The following is a 16,760-nucleotide window of genomic DNA, read 5'->3' as shown; positions in this document are numbered from 1 at the left end:
TATTTTGTGGGTGAAACACAGCAGCCAGTTTGAACACAGCAATGTCCCACAAACAGCCATGGAGTGAGTGGCCAATTTTATTTGGGGGATTGTTGGCCAGGACACCTGGAGAGAGAAACTCCCTTCTCTTTTTGAATAGTGCCGTGGAATCTTTACTGAACAGAACCGCAGTTTAATAGTTTAATATCTCATCAGAAGGACAGTATCTGCAACAATGCAACACCACCGCCCCCCCCCCACCCCACCCCCAGCACTGTATTGTGTGTCATCTTAGATTATGTGATTCCAAGTCCCAATGTGATGATTGAACTCATAACCCGACGTGGTGCTTGTACCCACAACCTTCTTACTCAGAGGTGAGAGGTGCCACTGAGCCAGGCTGACACACTTAATAAAAGAATGGCTGTGTAATTACATGTGTGGACTTCAACGGAAGAAGCAATTCAATATTAATGACAAATTGCCAACTTGCAATTGTGTTAATAATAGATTTGATTCAAGCAACTGGAATCTAAGAGAGCTTTGAATGAGAACACTTTCAATACTTCTGTATAAACTAAGGGTTGAGTGTCCCTGTGGTTCCAGGCATGGTTCCATGGTTTGGGGATTCAGGAGTGAAAACTACGAGATATGATGTGATAATTCTCACATTTTTGATAAACAATGACCATTTAATAAATGAGTCTATTTAGTGACTGGAGGGCATCAATTTAACAGCAGCAACAACTTATATTTACATAGCCCTTTAATAAGGGGACTTGAGACTGAAGCAGTAAGACTCGACAGTGAGACTCGATAGTGAGACAGTGAGTGTCAGAAGAATATTGGTGAGTGAAGGACATCACAGTATGGTCCTTTTCTCCTTTGATATTCCCAACATAAGTACATTCCAGCTAGGGCGGGATGGGGGGGGGTAAGGGGGAGTTCTCATTGACCAGGAGAGTGGTGAACCTTGTTTGATTCCCTTAACCTTACAAATAAAAGGCTCCTGGGGATTTTGAGCCCTGCTGCTGGGACCAGTTAACTCAGCACAACATGAACCTGCATCTTTTATTGAACTGGCTCAGCACCTCCATGATTAGGATTCACTAAGATACATGGCCAGCCGGGAACTCGTGATTTGATTTTACATGGAATCCAACATTGTAAAGTTTGAATTAGACGATAGGAACGTAGGATTTAGGACGAAAAGGACCAAGGTCCATTGAGTTTGCCTTCTACCAACCAGGTTACAATAATGTAACATGTAACATAATGAAAATGTTGACAGTAATTAATTCTGCATGTATTAGTCTACAACCGAGAGGAAAGGTTTGGGAACCTTACATCCAAAGTTGCCTGGGTCTTCCAAGCATATACATTTACTATGTATATAAATGTAAATGCAACCAAACATCCGATTGGCTGCATCGTCCTCCCACCCCATGTCCTTTTCCACCTCACCCAGACCATCCACACCGCCTTCTCCCTCTGCCACGGTCCTGCCACTAACCCCTCCTTGCATTCGTTTGCCCCCGTTTCTCCCTCCTCCCTCTCAATCACAATCACCCAGATGAAATTCACCATCTGCTGCCTCGACACCCTCCCCACCCAGCTGCTGGTCACTCAACTATACCATCTTTCCCCACATCTGCTGGCCGACCACATCAACCAGTCTCGCTCCTCATGCTCTGTTCCACTCTCCTTGAAAACCGTTATCATCACACCCCTCCTCAAAAGCCCTCCTTTGATCCCTCTAATCTCTCACACCACCATCCCATCTCCAACCTACCCTTCCTTGCCAAAGTCATGGAACACATTGCTGCAGGTCAACTTTAGTCACACCTCTCTCTCCACTCCCTCCTCGAGCCCTTGTAGTCTGGTTTTCGTCCTGCCCACAGCAAAGAGACAGCGCTTGTCAAGGTCACAAACGACATTCTCTTTTTCTGTAACCAGGGCTCCCTCTGTCTCCTTGTCCTCCTGCATCTTTCTGCTGCGTTCGACACAGTCGACTATGCCATCCTCCTCCATCACCTCTCCTCCCCCATCTGCCACACTTGCATGGCTTGAGTCCTACATAACCAACCACCTACATTTTATCTCAGCAAATGGTTTCTCCTCCCGCCCCCGCCCGGTCACCTGCGGAAGTACCTCTGGGCTCCATCCTTGGCCCTCTACTTTTCCTTATCTATATGCTCCCTCTGGGCAATGTCATCTGCAGACACGGGTAAACTTCCACATATGCGAATGACACACAAATCTCCTTTGCCTCCTCCAGTACCAACTCCAGGTCCGTCAATGTTCTATCAGCTTGTCTGGCAGACATCAAGGCCTGGATGAGTGTAAACTTCCTGCAGCTGAATATGGACAAGACAGAAGCCATACTCCACACTCCTGCAGATCTAAACTCCTCAACCTCCCTGGGCTCTCCCTCAGACTCACCGAACCAGTGCACCATCTAGGTGTCTGGTTCGACCCCCAGTTGTCCTTCCTCCCCCACATCCAGTCCCTGACCAGGACCGCCTTCTTCCACCTCCGCCACATTGCCTCCGAATTTTATCCCAGATGCATCTGAAACCCTCGTTTATCACCTCCCACTTGGATTACTCAAACGCACTTCTCACTGGTTTCCCCAGCTCGAACATTCAAAAGAACCAGCTGATTCAGAACTCTGCTGCCCCCATATTGACCCGGACCAAACTATGTACCCACATCTCACCAGTTCTGGCCAGGTTTCACTGGCTCCCCATCACTGAACGGATTTAAGATCTTCATACTTGTGTTCAAATCCCTTCAGTCTCTGGCACTTCCCTACCTCTCTGACCTCCTCACTCCCCAATCCACCACCTGGCCCCTCCGCTCGACTGGCACTAGACTCCTGCTCATCGCACATCTTGCCACCTCCCATCAGAGGTCACGCTTTCAGCCACTATGCCCCATAATTCAGGAACACACTACCTCAATCTCTCTGCCTTCCCCCCTCTCTCCCCTTTTTTAAGTCCCTTGAAAACCTTCCTCTTTGACCGTGCTTAGGGCTTCTTCCCCCCTCCCCCCCAGCTCAGAGTCAGGTTCCACCACTGTTAAGCTCGCTAAGATGCTACTCTGCATGGAATGCGCTATATAAGTCCAAGTTGGTGTTGTTGTACTATATATCATATCTCAAATTACTCATATAGTGTGTCCCAAAATATTATTTTCTAAAAGAAATCCATCTAATTTCCATTTGAACAAATCAACACTTCCTCCTTCCATCTAGGGAGCCTGTTCCATATATTTACCACTCAGTCACTGAAATAATGTTTCTGCAGATTAGGCTTGAATTTACCTCCTTTCAATTGCAGGCTGTGTCCTCTGGTTAACATAACATAACATGTAGGAGCAGGAGTAGGCCATTCGGCCTATTCGAGCCTGCCCCGCCATTCAATCATGGCTGATCTTCTAATCATGTTTGACAAATCTCATAGAGTTTTTTTGAGGACATTTCCAGTAAACTAGATAAGGGTGAATCAGTGGATGTGGTCTATTTGGACTTCCAGATGGCATTCGATAAGGTGCTGCATAAAAGGTTAGTCCAAAAGATAAGGGCACATGGAATTGGGGGGAGCGTATTAACGTGGATTGGGGAATGGTTAATGGGTAGGAAACAAAGAGTAGGGATAAACGGGTCCTTTTCGGATTGGCGGGATGTGACTAGTGGAGGGCCGAATGGCCTACTCCTGCTCCTACATGTTATGTTATGTTATCTAACTCCAGCTAATAACCTAACCCTGCCTTATCCCCATATCCCTTAATACCTTTTGCAACAAGAAATCTATCTCAGTCTTGAATATGTTCAAGGACTGAGCGTCAACAGCCCTTTGGGGTAGTGAGTTCCATTCACATGCAGTTGTTTGAAAGTACCATCTGGGTTTATTCTGGCCTCCAGACATTAGCAATCTAGAAAATCAGGAATGTATAACTTGTATTGCTAGTCTGTATGAATAGAATGAATCCTTAGCCCACCCACAGTCTGAGAAATTGGTGCGTGGTGCAACCAGAGTGGTTTTAAAGCACTACCTTTGTGGAGTCCTGTAGCTCAGTGGTTAGAGCACTCGCTTTTGCAAGTGAGAGACCTGAGTTCAATTCCAGGCAGAGGGCGAAACTTTGGGCAAGTTTCCTTACTCCACACAGAGCCTAATAATAATCCCTCCAAAACCAAAAACAATAATAAATTGGTCATTTTCAATCTACGACTGTTTGTGGGACATTGCTGTGCGCAATTGACTGCCGCGTTCGCCCACAAATATACAGTCAATTCACTTTACAGTGTGTTCTGTGAAGCGCTTTGGGACGTCCTCCCGACGTGAAAAGCGCTATATCAAATGCAAGGATTATTATTATTATTATTATTATTATACATTCACCACCCTTTGAGTGAAGAAGTTCTTCCTCAACTCAGTGCGAAAGGGCTGGTCTCTGATTTTAAGGTTGTGACCCCTGGTTTTAGTTTCTCCAACCAGGGAAAACAATCTCCCACTATCTACTCTATCGTGTCCTTTGATGATCTTATAGGTTTCTATAGGTTGTACTGTTCAGGACAAGATGAAACAGTTTATCATCTAGTCCCTTTAGAATAGTTTGATGGAGAAACTCCATTGGAGTAGTGGGAGGCATGGGAGTGTCAGACTGATGCTGAGGGAAGTTGTGCTCTGACAGTCTCAGTCTCTGACAGGTTGATATAGTCATGCATTTGGTGCAATTACTGCTAATGTCTCACGTCCTCCCAGCTGTCAAAATACTTGTATTGTGATCCACAGTTGCCTGTCTGCTCATAAAAGGCTCAGGCTAACGCTGAGCTATTAAAGGACATCTCCCCATGACAGTTGCACAACACGTGTTGCATATTGCTTTAAAGCTAAATTGGCAATTGGACATTGACCAATGAGAAGCAAGCAGGAAACATAAAAGGATTCTGGGACAGGGACTGGGCAGAGCGTTGATGAGAGTTGAAGTAAAATAGTTATTAAATCTAAACTATGCTGTGGATTGACAAATAATACAACATGGTAACACGTTCCAAACAGCCCCAATTTTGTATCACTTTAAAAGACCCCAGCCTTTAAACCCATAATCCACGGTGCCTCACTGATCCAAATTAACAGATAAAATGAGTCAGGGCCGACTGACCATCACAGTTGCCGATCTTGCCCATGGTGAAAAAGCAGCCTCACGGGAATGGACAGTACATCAGTCACCAGTTGACTCCACTTGCGTTGTTCCAAGAATCTGTTTTACATCTGATCCCAATACAGCCGTCAACAACATCCACGGCAATGTGGAGCACCAGACTCTTTAAAGAATCTACTTGATTCTCCCACAGTAAGCTCTGCAGCCGATCACCCCAATCTTTGCCCGGCTTCATTGGTTCCCCATCCCCTAGAGGATCAAGTTAAAGATCCTTGTCCTCATATTTGTAGTCCAGTTCTCAACCAGGTGGCCTGCAGTATTCCAGGGCACTGCTGATGACAGCATAGCCAACCTGACTCATCAACAAGACTTGGAAAGAAAGAACAGTTACTGGGCGCAGGGACTCTTTCCACTCAGCTCTTGTTAATCCAACCTGTCCGCTCTCTCGGATTGGCAGGCAATGGCCTTCTCTATGTCCTCTGTCTGCCCCACTATCGGTGATTGGGCCTTCAGCCTTTCTGTCCACACCCTCTGAAACTCCAACCTGGAGTCCCTCTGTCTTATCCTAGGCCAATCTTCCTTATTCCAACCGCCTTGCCCTCCACCCCTCTCTGATCCAAACCCCCAGCTTGAGTGCAAATGCCTCTTTGTCCAGCGCTTTTGGATGTTCTCCCCATGTGAAAGGCGCTATATAAATGCAATTTGTAATTGTTTTTGTAGACCCTATAATAAATTAGGTTGTATTTTCGAGTCCCACGTCAGGATTTTGGGCTCACAGTGTAGGCTGACAATCTAGTGCAGTGCTGTGGGAAAGCTGCATTGTTGGAGATATTATCTTTCAGATGAGACATTAAAACCAATGTTCAATTTGCCTGTTCATATAAACATTAAAGAAGCTGTAGCAAATATAAGTATTATTATCATGGGAGGATGGTAGGGTGGGTGGGTGTGGGAGATCAAAGAGACTGAAGGGCTTTCTTCCTCCAACCCACTCTTGTGGTTCAATCATCGTAATTGTTCCTCAGCCCAAGCAGTTTTATGGAACGGGAATCGGAAGCTCAATGCTGACATCACCCCTTCCTTTCACACCCACCCCCCTTGTCACTTCAACCTCTATGCTGTGGGAAGCACGGCAGCATCTGTCCGCACACCATGCAGGGAGCTGCAGAGGGAAGGCTCAGATTCAGCTGCACAGAACGGTCATTGTGAGGAGCGCACACTTCAGGAAGTGGTGGAGGTAAATTGTTATATGACAAATTCAAGAGGGATTTCTATTGGTGAAGAAATCCATGGAAGGGTGTAGGAGTAATTCACACAGTTATATATGATGGTGTTATATAATATACACATGAGAGTTATTATGAGTAAAGGTGGTATGCATATGTGGAACTCTCAGTTTGGTTTGGATACTCTTAAGTATTTAGATGGGTCGCTGCATGTGTCAGAAATCTGGCTGACCAAAATATTGTACCGAATAACGTGTGTTTTTTACTTCAGAAAGATGGCTCAATGCGCTTCAAAAGATTTGCTGTAAAGTGTAAAGTGTGACTGTGCATTTTGTAGGTGAACCAGCAGCCAATTGCACACTGCAATATCCCACAAACAAACCAAAAATATTGTACCCTACAACTCAATGTTGTCAAGACGGCAGCCATACTCATTGGCTTCCATCAATGTCTTCTATCCTGCGGCTGACTTCCTCAACCTCCCTGGCCTATTCCCCCAGACTTACCGAACCAATGCGCAACCTAGGCATCAGGTTCGACCCACAGCTGTCCTTCCTTCACCAGGAATGCCTTCTTCCACCTCCACCATATTACCTGGCTCCGACCGTACCTTACCCCAGATGCAACTGAAACACTTATTCATGAGTTCGTCACCTCCCGACTGAACTTTTCAAATGCCCTCTTGATCTTGGGCAAGTTGATCTCTCCAGCTCCACCATGCACAGGATTCAACTGATCCAAAAATCCACTGCCCACATACTCACCCGTGCTAAACTCCATACCTCCATCATACCAGTTCTAGCCAAGCTCCACTTGCTCCCCATCACCGAGCAGGCCGATTTCAAGATCCCTAAACTCATTTTCACATCCCTTCATGCCCTGGCACCTCCCTACCTCTCCGACCTGCTTACAACAACAACAACAAGATTTCATTTATAGAGCGCCTTTCACGTCGGGAGGACATCCCAAGGTGCTGCTTACCCCACAACCCACAACACTGCTTCTGCTTGACTGGCTCCGGCCTTCTCCATGACCCCCATACCCTTCGTTCTACCATTGGTGACCGCACTTAAAGCTGCTATGCCCCAAAGCTCTGAAATACTCTTCCTCTATCCCTCTGCCTTGTCCCTTTGTTCCCCATTTTCAGGTCGCGCCTGAAGAGACCTTCCTATTCGACCATACCAATGGTCACTTACCCCTCCCCCTGGCTCGGCGTCATGCTCCACCACTGTCAAGCACTCTGGGACACTACCCTGTGTGAGGGGCGCAATCTAAATGCAAGTTGTTGTTGTTGCTAACACCCATCTGAATAGGCAGACATAAGAACATAAGAATTAGGACCAGGAGTAGGCCATTCTAGCCTGCCCCACCATTCAGTAAGATCATGGCTGATCTATTCTAACTCCACCTACCCTCCTTATCCCCATAACCCTTAATCCCTTTATCCACAAGAAATCTTATCAATCTCAGTCTTGAATATGTTCAAGGACTGAGCATCTACAGCACTTTGGGATAGAGAATTCCATAAATTCGCTACCTCTGAGTGAAGAAGTTTTTCCTCAACTATAGTTTTTCCTATAATAATAATAATCCTTGCATTTGATATAGCGCTTTTCACGTCTTCTAGATGTCTCAAAGCGCTTCACAGAATATACTGTAAAGTGAATTGACTGTATATCTGTGGGTGAAACACGGCAGCCAATTACACGTAGCAGTCTTCCACAAACAGTCGTGGATTGAAAATGACCAATTTATTATTGTTTTGGAGGGATTATTATTAGGCGTGTGGAGTAAATAAACTTGCCCAAGGTTTCACCCTGCCTGAAATTCAACCCAGGTGTCTCGCTTGCAAGGCGAATGCTCTAACCACTGAGCTACAGGACTCCACAGGTATCTCCTATTTTAGAGCCACAGCACTGCACTGGAGCATTAACCTAGAGACAATAAGAAATCATAGAAATCAAGTGAATGTTAATATATAAGCAATGCGATCAGCAACCAATTCACTTGGCTGGAATGAGTCATTGCTTCCCAGCTTCGCTCCTTCTTCTCCCACCACTCCCTCTATGTACCCTTCGAATTGGGTTTCCGTGCTGCCCACAGCATAGAGGTTAAAGTGACAAATGACAGCCTCCACACCTCAGCCGCTGGCAGCATTACCATCCAAGGATGCACACGCCACCTTACTAAGCCAGTCTTGTTTGACGCTCAACTGTCCTTTCTATTCCACATCCGTGGCCATGACCCACTCTGCCTTCCCCCACCTCTGCAACATCGCCCTGCTCTGCCACTGCCTTTCCCCTTAGGTCGCCAAGACCCTCACCCAGGCATTCATTACATTTAGGCTCGACTACGCCAACTCCCTGCTTGTCGGCCTTCCTAATTGTTCCCTCCTCAACATAAGAACATAAGAATTATAGACTAAAAAAAGACAGAGTTCCATCTCGTCTGCCTTCCACCTTCCTGGCTGTAGCAGGCACATATGTCCCAAAATACATATTTACTGTATCCCATAATGTTATTTCATAAAAGAAAGCTATCTAATCGGTGTTTGAAGGAATCAACATTTCCTGCTTCAACTGTCTCTCTCAGGAGCCTGTTCCACAGGTTCACTATTTGCTCACTGAAATAGTGTTTCTGTAGATTTGTTCTGAATTTACTCCCCTTCAATCGCAGTCCATGTTCACTAGTTTTATTACTCTGGACTACTTGAAACAGCCTGTCATGATCTACATTGTCTACAACAACAACAACAACAGCAACAACTTGGATTTATATAGCACTCTCCACATCGGACGGCGTCTCAGAGCGCTTCACAGTAATGGATCCAGGGGCCGAGCCAGGGGGAGGGGGAGGAACAAAGTCGCAGTCGAAAAGAAAGGTCTTCATCCGAGACCTGAAAATAGGAAGAGAGGGGGCGAGGCGAGGAGAGTTAGGAAGGGAGTTCTAGAGCCTCGGGGTGTAGTGGCTGAAGGCGCGGCCGCCGAGGGTGGAGCAGAGGATTTGGGGGACAAGGAGGAAGCCAGACCCGGTGGAAAGAAGGCAACGGAGAGGAGGTCAGAGAGGTAGGGGGCTGCAGAGGAGTGGAGAGATTTGAAGACAAGGGGAGGATCTTGAAGTCGATCTAGCCCGTTTAGAATCATAAAGACAGCAATCATATCACCACTCAATCTCCAGCGTGAACATACCCAATTTACTTAGTCGTTTCTCATGATCCAGACCCTCCATTCCCTCAATCATTCTGGTTGCCCTCCTCTGTATCGTCTCAATTTCTCCCATATCCTTTTTGTATTGCAGTGATCAGAACCGTACACAGTATGGTCTGTACTAAGTATAGTCTCACCAATGATTTATACAGTGGCAGGATTACCCCATTATTTTGGCTTTCTATTGATCTTTTGATGCATCCCAACATCAGGTTTGCTTTACTCACTGCCACAGAGCATTGTTGCAAGAGCTTCAATTTATTGTCAATCAGGAATCCCAGGTCCTTTTAATTTTCCATACATTTTTTTTTGTCCCCATGACAAGTACTTTACATTTCTCCACATTGAATTTCATCTGACACCGATCTGCCCAATTCCCAAGTATGTTCAAATCCTCCTGTAATCTATCTTGTCCAGCTTCGCAATCTACCACCATCATTAGCTTGGTGTCATCAGCAAGCTTAGCCACTGTGCTTATGACTGTCAAACAACCTGTAAATTAGATTGGCAAGACCTCCCCTTCATGAACTCATAATATCATCTACGATTTTATTTCTGTCGAGGCACTGCATTGCATGATTTTATCCTTAATATGAGCCTCCATAATTTTACCTAGATTGGGCATCAAATTTATTGGTCTGTAGTTTCCTGGGTCACTTTTGTTACTTTTCTTAAAAACAGAAGTAACGGTAACCTGAACAGGCAGACGTGACATGAGTTTAATTTCTCAACTGAAGAACAGCACCTCTGATAATGCAACACTGCCCTACAAGCTGCAGATAATTCAGAATTGCAGCTTGTGTCCTCTCCCGCACCAGGCTCTGTGACCCTATCAACCCTACCCTCGCCAGGGTCGACTGGCTCCCCATCCCCCAGAGGATTGAGTTAAAAATCCTCTTCCTTGCAGTCAGAGCTCTCCACAGCCTTCAGCCTCTCTGCCCCCACCCTTTGTAATTCTGTTCTGCAGTCACTGAGTGTTATCTCCAGCCTATGATTGAGCGAGACCAGCTGACTTCACTGAAGAGAAATTGAAAAGCTTCAATTGCTTTTTTCACCTGCCATCGTACAAACTCTATTTATTCTTTTGATCCATTTCTTTTCTGTATGAAGCTCTGCAACAGCTTGTCTAATTCTGTTTCTTATCACTCTCCCCTTAATTGAACTGGGTGAACCGGATGGGAGATGTTATAGCTATTTGTGGGGCACAGCTGTGCGCAATTGGCTGCCGCTTTTCGCTCACAAAATATACAGTCAATTTACTTTACAGTATATTCTGTGAAGCGCTTTGAGACGGATAGAAGATGTGATAAGGCGCAATATCAAATGCAGGGATTATTATTATTATTATAAGTTACAACTGTGTTCCCAAAGGTAGGTTCCTGCAGACATCTCACTGACTTTGTGCTTCTCCCCTCAGTACGGAAGGACTGAAGTGATTGAAAACTCGCTGAACCCCGACTTTGTTCGCAAGTTCGTGTTGGATTACTTTTTTGAAGAGAAGCAGAGCCTTCGCTTTGATGTGTGAGTAAATGAAGCTTCCTGTGTGAGCTGCCACTGCTCTGACCACCCCCAACACGAGCGAGGCAGAGGCTACCTCTCACCTTAAACCCATCCTGACCAAAGTGCTGGAGTCCGGGTGTCTGGTTTGTGAGGTGTGTAGTTTGCAGATCCTGCAAGGGCCGGTTACATCAGACCCTCTCGTTCTGGGACTCTGCTACTTGTCACTCTCCTCTTGGGCACCAGAAAGATAGAGGGTACGAGCCTTGCCACTTTTGCTCGGCTCAATTGGCGCCTCATCCTCCCGCGGAGTGAGTTTAAGATCATCATTCTGACCTTTAATCCCACCATGGCCTCGCCCCCACCCTACCTCTGTGATCTCAAACCCTCCCGACCCAGCCAATCCCTTCATTCAGCAGAGCTCCTGGCCAACAAGTGTCTGTTAATGAGTATTTTGGTGTTGGTGTTAGTGTGTGTTGGGGTGTGTGTTGGTGTGAGTGTATCTGTGTATTTGTGTGTGGGCAGCCTGACCTGTCCTGTCTGTGCTCTGTAGCCTCTCCCGCTCCCCCACATCTTTACTTCTCAATGCTGGCAGGGAACCAGCCACAAGGGACAAACACTAATGATTTACCTGACTGCAATCTTTCACACCAGCCATACAAACACTGAGCAGCTCACAGGCTCTGCCCAGGAAAAGATTCCTCAGTTGAATGATTATAATATTGGTGGGGGAAAGAATTAAATGTTCCTGAAAATTTAAAACTTGAGAAGTTCAACAGAATGTATGGGTGCCCGCAGGGGCAGGACACAGATTTCCTGTGTGGTGTGGTATATGTGGTGTGTTTGGTGTGGTTTGGTGTGTGGTGTGGTGTGAGTGGTGTGGCATGTGGTGTGGTGTGGTAGGTGTGGTGTGTGATGTGTGTGGTATGGTGTGTGTGGTGTGTGCTATATGTGGTGTGTGGTGCGGCATGTGATGTGTGGTGTGTGTTTTGGTGTGTGGTGTGGTGTGTGTGGTGTGTGGTATGGTATGTGGTGTGTGCTATATGTGGTGCGTGGTGTGTGTTTTGGTGTGTGGTGTGTTTGGTGTGGTATGTGTTGTGTGGAGCAGTGTATGCTGTGTGTGGTGTGTGTGGTGTGTGGGGTGTGGTGTGGGGTGTGCTGTGTGTGATGTGGTGTGTGCTGTGTGTGGTGTGTGGTATGGTGTGTGCTTTGTGGTGTGTGGTATGGTGTGTGTATGCTGTGTGTAGTGTGTGGTGTGGTGTGTGTGGTGTGCTGTGTGGTATCTGGTGCAGTGTGGTGCGGTGTGTGATGTGTTGTGTGGTGTGTAATGTAGTGTGTGGTGTGTGATGTAGTGTGTGACGTGTTGTGTGGTATGTGGTGTGTGGTGTGTGGTGTGTTGTGTGTGCTGTGGTGTGTGATGTAGTGTGTGGTGTGGTGTGTGATGTGGTGTGTGGCGTGTTGTGTGTGGTGTGTGGTGTAGTGTGTTGTGCGTGGTGTGGTGTGTGGCGTGTTGTGTCTGGTGTGTTGTGTGGTGCGTGGTGTGTGGTGCGTGGTGTGGGCTGTGGTGTGTGGTGTGTTGTGTGTTGTGTGGTGTGTTGTGTGTGGTGTGTGGTGTGGTGTTTTGTGTGTGGTGTGGTGTGTTGTGTGTGGTGTGGTGTGTGTGGTGTGTGGTGGGGTGAGTTGTGTGTGTTGTGTGTGGTGTGGTGTGTGGTGTGGTGTGTGTGTCATGGGATCTTTAACCTGAAAGTCAGGCAGGACCTCAGTCTTATGTCTTATTTCAAAGACAAGGACAGCGCCACTGATGATGCACTGCCACCCACTCCCCTGACTGAGATTAATTCAGCCAAGATATGGACTAGATTAGGTGGGCGCACACACACAATTACAACAACAATAGCAACTTGCACTTAAAGGCGCCCTCCACGCCGGACGGCGCCTCAGAGTACGTAACAATGATGGAGCCTAAGACCGAGCCAGGGGGTGGGGGAAGGTGACCGTAGGTGCGGTCGAAAAGGAAGGTCTTCAGGCGCGACCTGAAGATGGGGAACGAGGGGGCGAGGTGAAGGAGTTGAGGGAGGGAGTTCTAAAGTTTGAGGGGATGGTGGCTGAAGGCACGACCACCGATGGTGGAGCGGAGAATTCGGGGACATGGAGGAGTCCGGACCCAGTAGAGCCCACACAATTACATATACACAGAAATGCACATATGCATATGCAGATAATGTCACCACATACATCCTACCCACCAACCCACCCTCCCCCCCCACCACACACACACAGATAACATGTATGATGATGTTACTCAGTAGTTAGAGCCTCACAGATGTTTGTATTTCTCAGCTAATTATACTACGCTTCTATTCCCTAGTCTGACCTGTCAGAGATAACAACATTTAACACGTGGAACTGTCCCAGACATTCCCCCAGGTGTCAACCCGCTCACACTGAGTAAGCAACCCTTGCCAATTACACACAGTTAAATAAACACCATTGTGTTTGTCTGCAACATGGTGAGGAGCAAATATATTAAAGGGGGCAAGAAGCGAATGGGATTACTGTTTTAGCTTTAGGCAGATGGCTAGCACACAGTGGAGAAGACCAAGATATATTACTCCTTTCATTTGATACAGCATCTTTCAATTCAAGAGGATATCTCAAAGTGCTTCACGGGATTTACTTTAAGTGTAGTCACTGTGTTTTTGCAAACAAATGCATCAGTGAACTTGCACACGGCAGTGTCACACAAACAGCCATGGAGTGAACAATTTCTTTTTGAATAGTGCTATGGGACGTTTAACATCCACCTGAACAGGCAGACAAGACTTTGGTTTAACAACTCATCCAAAGGATGGCACCTCCGCTATTGCAGCATTCCCCCCCAGCACTGCATTGCACTGCAGTTAGCATGCAACACTCCCCCAGTACTGCAGTGGTGTGTCATCTTAAGAGTTGTGAGTTTGTAGACTCGATCTTTCTGACTTGGAGGCGAGTGTTCTTCCAACTGAGTCAGGCTGAACCCAGCATTAGAAATGAGATTAGAGTTAAAAATTTCTAGGGGGAGGGGTAAGGGGAAAGAGCAGGGAATTCAAGCTGGAGTTAGATGTGTGTGTGTAGAGGGGGGGAAGAGGGGAATATATGTTGCAATTGAAACCAGCAGAGATACTATAAACTGAATGGCTATAAAATACCTTATGACTTGGTTCCCCAAGACCAGTTGCACTGAGTGTTAGCAAAACATCCATTCTACTTGGCGTATGATCATTATTGTAGAGTTGCCCAGTGGCTTATTGGGTAGAGTTCAGATGAGACGTTAAACCGAGGTCTGCCTGTTGAAGTGGCGTTTAAAGATTCCATGACACTGCTGGAAACGAGAGGGGGCTTTCTTCCAATGTCTTGGCCAATAGTCCTGCAGGTGAATGGATCGTTCACTTCATGGCTGTATGTGGGAGTTTACTATGTGCAAATTGGCTGCCGCATTCAACAACAACAATAAAATTACATTTGTATAGTGCCAAGACACTGGACAATCAGTGTTTCGAGCCCAAGCGGAGGGTCAAGATCACGGAGGATGGAGGGCAGGGGGGAAGGAGGGTGACCATGACTGAAGGCATGGTCGAAGAGGAGGGTCTTGAGATGGGTCTTCAATGAGTGGAGTCCTGTAGCTCAGTGGTTAGAGCACTCGCTTTGCAAGTGAGAGACCTGAGTTCAATTCCAGGCAGGGCGAAACCTTGGGCAAGTTTCCTTACTCCACACGCCTAATAATAATCCCTCCAAAAAAAAAACAATAATTAAATTGGTCATTTTCAATCTACGACTGTTTGTGGGACATTGCTGTGCGCAATTGGCTGCCGCGTTCGCCCACAAATATACAGTCAATTCACTTTACAGTGTGTTCTGTGAAGCGCTTTGGGACATCCTCCCGACGTGAAAAGCGCTATATCAAATGCAAGGATTATTATTATTATTAATGAGGCAAGGGAGGGAGCGAGGGGGAGGGACTGTGGGATGGAGTTCCAGAGGGTGGGGGCAGAGTACCTGAAGGCCTGCCCACCAATGGTGGGGTGAAGCAGACCGGAACGCACAGAGCGGAGGGAACAAGCAGGTTGGTAGGGAGTTAGAAGGAGGGCTTTGAAAGTGCGGACCAGAATCTTGAACTGTATCCTCTGTGAGATGGGAAGCCAGTGGAGTTGGGCAAGGATGGGGTGATTGGATTGCAGAGCATGGTGCGGGAGGGGACACAGGCTGCAGTGTTTTGGATGACCTGCAGCCCAGAGGAGGTGGGGAGGCTGACAAGCAGTGAGTTTGCTTAGTCGAGCCTAGATGTTATGAATGCATGTGTGAGGATCTGGCGGCCTGCGGTGTGAGACAGTGGTGGAGCCGAGCGAGGTTGCGGAGATGGGGAAAGGCGGAGCGGATCATGGCATGAATGTGGGGTATGAAGGACAGTTAAGGGTCGAACAGGATGCTGAGATTCCGTATTCAGCTACAAAACACAGATTCACTGCATTTGACAGCAATTCCCCTGTGAACCGCTTTGAGATGTTTCAATGTTACATGAACTATGCCAAATGAAGGATTTTTTTTTGATCAGCTGGGTGTCTGACATGTGCGGAAACCGATCAACATGCTTAAGTGTATCCAAATCAAACCACAAATTCCTTACATGCCACCTACACATGAATATTCCAGACAGAACTTTTTGGAATGGAATGCACATTCTCTCCATGGAGGGACTCATCCTGCTTACCTAATTCCAGAAAGTATTAGGCACAGGTTGACAAGAGCCAAGGCTTGCATACCCCTGAGTGTGCATTGGGGTAACTGCTAGAGTTTAACCCGCTAATGAAGGACTCTTGCTGGCAGTGAAACAAAGGTATTCTCCTGGGTGAACCTGACTGACTAGTTTGGTTGCACTCCATTATCGCCTCAAAGTCTTTATATAATACAATTAACATTCACACAGTAGCTTTCACATCGGGAGTATGTCTCAAAGCACTTCACACGAGACTGGCCACCCGAGCAGGGGGTGGAGCCAGAAAAGGGCGGGGATGGGAAAGATGACCGAACATGTGGTCAAAGATGTCAGGCTTGAGATCAAGTATATCAAGGAGTCTTTAGTGTTTCAAACAATTGGTGGCACACCTTTCTCTCTGCAAAAACACACTTAGCAACCACAAATTTATGGTTCTTTAGAATTTACAGGAACTTTATGATTAACTCCCAGAAACTGCAGGGTCCAATGTTCACCCACCAACAAAAATAATCTACAAATAAGAGTCACTACACTGGGCAGTGATTAACTGAGAAGTGGTTTGAGATGATTTGGCTGTATTTTTTCATTGCAACAGCCTATATCAACAACTTGTATTTGGATTTTTTTTGGTCAGCTGGGTGTCTGACACACGCAGAAACCCATTACCATCCAAACCAGACAGAGTTCCATGCATCCCACCTACACATGGAAATCCCAGAGGGAGATTGCTGGAATGAAATGTGCACTCTCTCTCTGGGAGGACGCATCCTGCTTACTACTTCTGGAAAGTATTAGGAGTAGGTTGGCAAGAGACAAGGCTTGCAGACCACAGCGTGTGTGTTAGGGTATTGCTGGAGTCTAACCAGTTAAAACAGCATAGCTTGCCATTGAAATTGCTGTCCGCCAAGCTTTCCTGCTGCTTGTGCAGCCTGT

At 46.6% G+C, this 16,760-nt stretch overlaps 1 protein-coding gene across 1 annotated transcript in view; it reads left to right on the top strand.

Moving 5' to 3' along the window:
- Positions 1–16,760, top strand: part of LOC103176602 (copine-9) — a 113,740-nt gene that overhangs the window by 17,572 nt on the left and 79,408 nt on the right. Inside the window, exon 3 of the mRNA XM_007890245.2 lies at positions 10,995–11,098. Within this exon, the coding sequence (XP_007888436.1) occupies positions 10,995–11,098 (104 nt within the window). The remainder of the gene's footprint in view (positions 1–10,994; positions 11,099–16,760) is intronic.

Source organism: Callorhinchus milii, unplaced genomic scaffold, assembly GCF_018977255.1.
Source record: "Callorhinchus milii isolate IMCB2004 unplaced genomic scaffold, IMCB_Cmil_1.0 Scaffold12, whole genome shotgun sequence".
Taxonomy (NCBI): Eukaryota; Metazoa; Chordata; class Chondrichthyes; order Chimaeriformes; family Callorhinchidae; genus Callorhinchus; species Callorhinchus milii.
This window is presented reverse-complemented; position numbering and strand designations above follow the sequence as displayed.